The sequence below is a fragment of the Sinocyclocheilus rhinocerous genome, unplaced genomic scaffold (genome assembly GCF_001515625.1).
Source record: "Sinocyclocheilus rhinocerous isolate Xijiao unplaced genomic scaffold, SAMN03320098_v1.1 scaffold1039, whole genome shotgun sequence".
In the NCBI taxonomy this organism is placed as follows: Eukaryota; Metazoa; Chordata; class Actinopteri; order Cypriniformes; family Cyprinidae; genus Sinocyclocheilus; species Sinocyclocheilus rhinocerous.
Window position 1 is genome coordinate 17,753 of NW_015634011.1, and position 8,418 is coordinate 26,170.

Genomic DNA, 8,418 nt, shown 5'->3' on the forward strand with positions numbered 1-8,418 from the left:
TTTTTTTTTTTTTTCTTTAGGCTTTTTTTTTTTTTTGCGTCGCAAAAGTTACAGTTTTAATGTAATTTTTGATGTGGAAAGTGATTTAAATAGATTTTATTGTCATTCTGTTCATTCTTTTTTTTTTTTGTTGTTTTGTTAAATACTAGAACACAGAACAATGGTGTAACCTATTTTAAAAATGAATGTAATTTATTAAGCTGGGCTTAGCTACGCGCGGTTGTCCTCGGCCAATCAGGAGCCGGTTCTAGATCTCTCGTTCGGGACGTCACGCCGTAGCGCAAGCGAGGCTATAGAACTGCTTGTGTTATGTAAAAATGTTTATTGTATAGGTAAAGTTTTACCAAAAAAAAAAAAAAAACTGAAATAGAAAAAAGAAAAAATATTAAAAATAAAATATAATAATAATAATAAAATACAAAACTCTGTAGTATGATAGTTATTTCATAATAATAATATTAAGTTGTTGCTGTGGCAACGTAAAAGTTGCGAATACTAAATTTTGGTATTTTTGTAAATGATGTAATTAAGTTGATTTTTTTTCTTTACGTTTGTTCTTTTTGTTTTTTTCCTAGGGCACTGTAAAACATTAGATCGTAAAGCAGATATTGGAACATTTCCTATTTTATGTCAAGATTATATTACCAGGAGATTTTTCGGTAGCATTTAATGGCCTCTTTATTGGTGTAACATTTAAGATAGCAGTAAATACTCACCAGTTACAATAGTGTGACGTAACTTAAGAAACTTCTAGTGTTGGGTTAACCCGCGCCCCTTCCCCATTTTAGATTGACGAAGGATCTCAAGTACTTGTGAAGATCGTTTTCTATATTATTTATGAAAGTTGTCCTGGTTTGTTCAACAGCTTGAATGAGTCAACGATTGCACTTTGATTTCATGTAACTGTAGGATGTTCATTTCAAAAACTGATGCACAGTGAATATGGTATGGCAACACAAATAATGACGGTTGTTTTATTGCTTTAGTTAAACCAGACAACTAAATACTCCGTAAGCATCTTGCATGGTATTTTATGTCAAATTAAGAAGTTATTTTCAATTTAATCTGAGAAAAAAATAATATATATATATATATATATATTGAATGTTTCTATCTACACTATAGAAAAAAAACCTGCACATGTGATGAAAGCAACAGTTGTACTTAATTTGGGATTTCTTACACCCCAAACGAAATGTACAGTTGTGGGACAAAAAAAAATAATGTTGACTGATGGTGAAAAAAGCACTTTCGAATCAGTTGATATACTGAGCAGACACAGCGTATCCAAACACTTTGCCTTACCTTTAGTCCATTGTTTTTAAGCTTTTGTGTTTCAGAGCTATTAATATGTACTAGGGTGTCAACAGAACTTACTTCTCACCTGCATTTATATATGAATATACTATACCTATAACTAAGACATGTAAGAGTTTATTATTATTATTGTCACTGAGAGACCAAAAGGTTTGACGTTGTTGATGCTTTTCAATGACCTTTCCTGTTTGTGACGAGATGCTGTTCTCAAGGGATTGTGGGTATTTTACGCTGTGCTGCTTGACTTCCATCAGTAATGCAGTAGCCCATCGACACACACACATACACATGTGTTCAGAGATCATATGAGAAGAAAATTATAAACCAAGCCCTCTTTGGATAATATTAGTTTTCATGTAACCATTTTAAATGTTTTATTTGTGCATATATATATTATGTGCTATTTTATGTCATATAGTCAAATGTTTTTGGTTCCAGAAAAATAGTGTAAAATCTATTGAGACAAAATGAATAAAGAAAGAAAAAAAAAGACAGATGTGTTTTTTCAATGCTTGATTGTGTTTCATTTGCGTGATTGTGTGTGAAACTACAGTGCTTTTGGGATTCTACCATGGTATTTTAACCAAGCCAAGTTTCCGTCCATTTTTTGCACTGCTGTTATTGACCAGTGACATTATAGTTTTTATTAATATTTTGATTTAGATTTTACATTTATTTTTACTGTCTTTGTCATTTTTTGTTGAAGTTTTAGTCATTTTTAATGTTTTTATTATTGTTCATTTCACTTTTATTTTAGTACTTAAAGTAACTAAATTAAAATAAGAAATGACACCTTGGCAAATAGCTGAAATAAAAAGAAAAGTTAGCATATCTTTTAATTTTATTTAGGTTAACTGTTATTTTTTATGGTTTTAGTTTAGTTAACTATAATAATCCTGCTATCGACAAAGTGAAATGCGTTTGAAAAAAGAAAGTGAAGTCTCCAGACTGTTTCCAATTAGCTTTTACTGATAAAATGGTGTGTAAAGGTGAAACTATGATATATGAATATGGTTATCTTTCAATATAATAGCGTTATCATCTGATACCATCATCTTGCCATGGTATTCTTTGAATAATTTAAAACTGATCTTGTATTAGTTGTGCAAGTGTACTGTACAATCAATTTAGTCAGACTGTATAAGTTATTAGTTCTCACGTTTTAAATGAATATTCAATGCAACGATTTTTATTAATATTATTATGATACATTTTTGATGCTTTTATATGCATCTTTGAAGCTTGAAAAGCTCAGTACATTTATTGTAATTGCATGCAAAACAATGACCAGCTAAATCTGATTTGTGTTTCACAGAAGAACGAAAACACACATAGGTATGAAAAGACATGATGAACAAATAATGACTGATTTTTCATTTTTGGCTGAACTAGTCCTTAAATCATTGCATTTTGTTGTAACGTTGTTTAATTTCATTTTGATTTATTAGGATAATTTACTGTTCTTTGTACAATACTTTCTTGGCTTTATACCCAGTGAACTGCTGATGCATAATAGATATGATTTACCACTGTTGTAACTCAAGCCAGGTTCATGTCTACTGGTGCTTTCTAATGAAAGCTGTAGGCCCTGACATGTGGAGATGGATAATTTATTAAGAGGTAAGAACTGCACAACCCATATTCCTCTGAATGTGACTGTAGATTACATAAAGACATGCTTAAAAAACATGTATGAATTGCATTGTATTCAGTAACAATATAAGTAAAAGTGGCATTTATTTTAAACAAAGACAGCACTCTGTTCAAGCAAAACATTTGGTAAGTTTCAAATAAACAATATATGCGGTGTTGAAAATGAAGACGTGTGACTTAAAATGGAAGTGAAAAGAAACTATCCTGCAGATATAGACAATCGATCTAATGAACGGCGATCACATATTTAGGTATCGTACTTTAATGAACCACTGCAGACTTACAGCCTCCATCAGCGCACACAATGGCCGCATCCCTGTTGCTTGCTATTTCAGGTGCTGATGCAGGCGACGCACTGTTGCCATAGGAACAGCATCCCCAGCATCATGTATTGACACTCTCCCTGCCGCCGCCTCTCATTGGTCGTTCAAATGGAGCTGTAACTATTCGCGTCGCAGTTAAAAGCGGAAGTCCCGCTCACCACATTGACCATTACCTTATTAAGCCAAGCAGGCGTGGCTTACCGTTCTCCTCTGCGCGCATTGAGCGCTCAGCGCATCAATCCCGCTATAAAACTCCTATCCTTGAGCTGAGACTGTGTGGTCTGGCTTCAGAAGGTCTCCACCCGAGAGTATGGCGGTTGAGGATCCTGGAAGATGCAGAATAGCTATTCTGAAATGCAGCAGCGTCCTAAGGATCCCCAAATGACGCTCGGAGGGGACGCGTGATGCCTTATATGCTCGTCTTGAAGGGACGCGAGGCGCTTTTTATAACCTAAAATGTACGCAAATACATCGGGCAGGCTTTTAAAATATTATTTCTTCAAGCAGCTGTTGGGTTCCGGCTATTCTAGGTGGTTAGAGATGCCATGAAGTCCGCGCAGTGGCTCTTTGTGCGTCTCTGTTATTTGTCTCTATGGTGAGTGTCGCAATACAGCCATGGCTCCGCGTCTGCTCGACTTCTGCAATATTCAAGGCAAGTTTCCCGTCGCATCTGATCGGGTTGGACACTGTTAGCTGGTTCCATTACGCGCGTCACGTCGGGTTCGGATCCGTGCGCAATGCGCGAATATAAGGTGGTGGTGCTCGGCAGCGGAGGGGTCGGGAAATCCGCTCTCACGGTCCAGTTCGTGACCGGGACCTTCATCGAGAAGTACGACCCGACTATCGAAGACTTCTACCGCAAGGAGATCGAGGTGGATTCGTCGCCGTCGGTGCTGGAGATCCTGGACACGGCCGGCACGGAACAGTTCGCGTCCATGCGGGATCTCTACATCAAGAACGGCCAGGGCTTCATCCTGGTCTACAGCCTGGTCAACCAGCAGAGCTTCCAAGATATAAAGCCCATGAGAGATCAGATCATCAGGGTGAAGAGGTAAGACAAATACTATGGCTAATATTACCACTGTATTCTTTGAGGTCAGCATGGTAATACCATCTGCTACCGTAATATTAGCACATACATAGTATTCTTTGAAGCGCATTGGAGTACCATGGCATTATGATGCTATAATTTACCATGCTACTATCACAGTGTTGTTGTTTTTTTCCAAGGCGAAAAGCTTAAACTTATGGAAATGCAAGTTAGTACTGTTTTTTGGACATGTATCACGGTTAATATTAAAGTGTCTTAATATTATTAGCTTGTGCTACTATCACTGTACAATGGTTTTATAAGTACTTTTTTTAAAAGTCTTAAATGAATATGATAATCATTCAGTACCATAACATATATTGTATTGAAGTTCCATGGCATTACCATCATTTTAATGCAGCTGAACACTGTTATTGAGGCTGTTACCACAATTTTACCATGGTTACTGCCACAGTACTATTTGTAGATTCATGATGAAAAACAATCAACTTAAAAAATGATGGTATTAATGTTTTTTGGACAAATACTGAAGTACCATGATATTAGCATCTGATACCATCATTTCACCATGGTACTGCCACAGTACTTTTTTTTTTTTTTTTTAAAGTTTAGGGTTGAAAAACAATAAACATACAGAAAACAATGATATTACCATGTTTTGGTCATGTACTACGGTAAATATTAAGGTGACATTGTATCAGCATCTCATAATTTTACAAAAGTACTGCCACAGTACTTTTTTTTGTAAATTCAAGGTAAAAACAATAAACATGTGGAAAATGATGGTATTACCATGTTTGTGGACATGTAACATGCACATTTTCAAGTACCATGGTATTAACATCTGATTACCATGGTACTGCCACTGTAGTTTAATTTCGAGGTGAAAATAGTCCACTTAGGAAACCATGTTAATACCATGTTTTTGGACATATACCGTGGTATTAGCATCTAATAGCATCATTTTCCATGGTACCACCGCAGTACTTTGTTTGTAAGTGTTATATGAATATGGTAATCATTCAGTATTGTGGTATATGCTATATTAAAGAACCATGGTATTACTGTAATTTTACCATGGTACTGCCACAGTAAGCTCAATCTGAAAAAAGCAGACAGTTTGTTTCCTCTAAATGAGCTGAACTTTCCGAGGTTTTAAGCAGATGGAAAGACTTGAGCGCGTGTGGAATAATATAATGGTGTGTCTTTAGTGTGACGTTAATAATAAGTCCAATGGGAGGCCGCGTCTATTCTAATCTTTCCATAATTTAACTTTAGGCCTAGAAACAGATGCTGTATTGTTTGTGTTTTTCCAGATCAACTCTTAAAAGGGGTTTGAACACATTGCTTTCATAAACGAGATCAACAGAACAATTCAAAACAGGTAAAGGTAAAGCACACATAGACAAAAGATTAATCACTGTAGCGTCAAAACCTGAAAGGCCTGAATTATCATGTCAGAACCTTGAATCAAGCTCTTATTTATGCACTTTTCTCATATTGTCTTGTGGCATTCGTCTGGTTCATTGTGACAAATACAGTAATTGTTGCATTTTTTGAATAGCAAAAGCACTCTTATGAACAGTAGTGCTAGTAAGGAGGTGTGATGTCACACTAGCGGAGCGGTGAGTAATTGGCTACTTTACTACGGTAATCAAGTCATGACACATCAAAGCTGCAGGTTGCCTGAAAATGTTTTCTTTTGTTTTTTTTTGTCATATTTGCATGCAGTAATTTGACAATTTGTCATACAGAACAGCTTAAAAGTCTTTGGAAACTTGATTTGGTTCTGAACGGATATTTTATATAGCAAGAAGTAGGCCCATATTTAGTTATTTCTGTACATGCATGTTGGGTAGGGTGACCATACGTGCCATTTTCCCAGGACGCGTCCTGGGAAAATGGCACGTATGGTCACCCTAATGTTGGGTTTATTTAGCAATTATGATGACTGCATTTATCCCTCTTATTTCTACTTACCAAATTTATGCAAGCCTGTTTCTGCCTTGGAATTAAAAAATAAATAAATAAATTCCACTATTCAGATTTAGATTTTCAGAATTGTGAGAAATAAACTCCCAATTCGGATTTTATTCTAAAATCTATGTTTACATCTGGCAATTTTGACTTTTTTTTCTGAATTCCAAGTTTACATCGCACAATTCAGTTTTTTTGTTTGTTTGTTTCCGCTACAGAATAAAGAATAAAAAAACGTTTGAGACTTTTTGTCTCACGGTTCTTTCAATTCTGACTTTTTTCTTCTAATTCTGAGTTTATATCTCACAGTACTGACCTTATATCTCAGAATTCTTTTTTCCAAAGAGTTTTTTCTTGCTATTGCAAGTTTATTTCTTGAAATTCTGAGTTTATATCTCAAAATTCAGACTTTTTTTCTCAGAATTGTGAGAAAAAAAATTGAATTGTGAGATAAGATTGCTATTACCTTTTAATTTTTTTTTAATGCTGTGGCAAAAATAAGCTTCAAGTTACCAAATAAACAAATGAATGCATTATTAAATAAATGAACAAATATTGATTGGACTTTTATTATTTTACTTTGAAGAAAATGTGCTGAACGAAATGAGACTTACACAGTTCTGTAGGAAATCACTTAAATGAAATACATAAAATTAAAACATAAATCGAAGGCGTGATGAAATTCCTGCGGAAATCCCAGCCACTAAACACACTCAGGATGGACACATTATGTTTTTGCAGCTTTATCTCTCTCTCTGTGAATTGAATTGGCGCCGTTTCATGCCAGAACCTGCAAAAACCCTCTAAACCTCTGGCACAGGTTGTTAATCTGCAGGAGGAGGCAGATACATGCTGAGACGGCGGATGATAACTACAGTAACACTGGTGAGATTTGCACACTCACCAAAATATAAATGAGATTGAGTGCTGGTGGAAGCCAAAGAAACATTACGACTGCATTAGCGCACACTAACCCAAAGGCACACTTGACTTCTGGCAGTGAGAGCCTGAGAAGAGGAAATGTGGGCGGATCCGTCGGTCATCTGCTTTATATCTAAGGCTAAACACTGCTTTAATGAATTTAGATTAAATCACACGTCGTCTTATTCAATTTAGCTACAGTAGGTGTTTAAAAAACGTACAGCGCAGCCCACACTCAATCTGTGCACTGTTTCACATAGTCTGAGTATGGAATTCTGTGAAAAGCATTTACATGTTGTAAAATGTGTTAAAATTATGCTAATTGGTATCTCAAATCATTAATAGCGTGAATGGCAGGTGTTCAGACTCCATGCAGATAAATAGCAATAGTAGTTAATAACTGAAGCATATCGAGATTTGTGTACAAATCTTTTTTTTTTGTAATCATATTAATATTGATGTATCTGATGTATACATTTTTATTAAATGTATCACAAAGGAAAGAGATTGCAACATATACGCCAACATAAATACTTAATATTTAAAATGCATGGAATATTATTAAAGTAAAAATATACTTTTAGTATTAGAGTACTAGAATTATAGAATTAGAAGGGTATAACTTTTTATTTTATTTATTATTATTTATATATACTACATAATATATAGAGAGAGAAATAGAGAGATTTTATATAGATTATTTAATGGTTTTGAAAGTAGTCTCTTCTCACCAAGGCTGCATTTATTTGACCGAAATATACAGTAAAAACAGTAAGATTGTGAAATATTATTACAGTTTAAAATAACTGTTTTCTATTTGAATATATTTTTAAAAGTCAAAGCTGATTTTTCAGCATCATTACTCCAGTCTTCAGTGTCACATGATCCTTCAGAAATCATTCTAATATGCTGATGTGCTGCTTAAGAAACAATTCTGATTATTATCAATGTTGAAAATAGTCGTGCTGCTCAATTTATTTGTTCAAGTTCAAGTTTTTTTCAAGTTCAACTGAACAGAATTTATTTGAAATAGAAATATTTATTATAAATGACATTACTGTCACTTTTGATCAATATAATGTCTCGTGTTTTGTGATTCATTTTTATTTAATCTTGCTGTATAGTTGAATATATATATATATATATAAATGTGTGTGTGTGTGTGTGTGTGTGTGT

The 8,418-nt window shown here is 34.5% G+C and overlaps 1 protein-coding gene across 1 annotated transcript in view; it reads left to right on the top strand.

Moving 5' to 3' along the window:
* The first annotated feature begins 3,506 nt into the window (after nucleotides 1–3,506).
* Nucleotides 3,507–8,418, top strand: part of LOC107744958 (ras-related protein Rap-2a) — a 12,827-nt gene continuing 7,915 nt past the window's right edge. Inside the window, exon 1 of the mRNA XM_016558784.1 lies at nucleotides 3,507–4,344. Coding sequence (XP_016414270.1) covers nucleotides 4,031–4,344 — 314 coding nt within the window. The 5' untranslated portion in view covers nucleotides 3,507–4,030. The remainder of the gene's footprint in view (nucleotides 4,345–8,418) is intronic.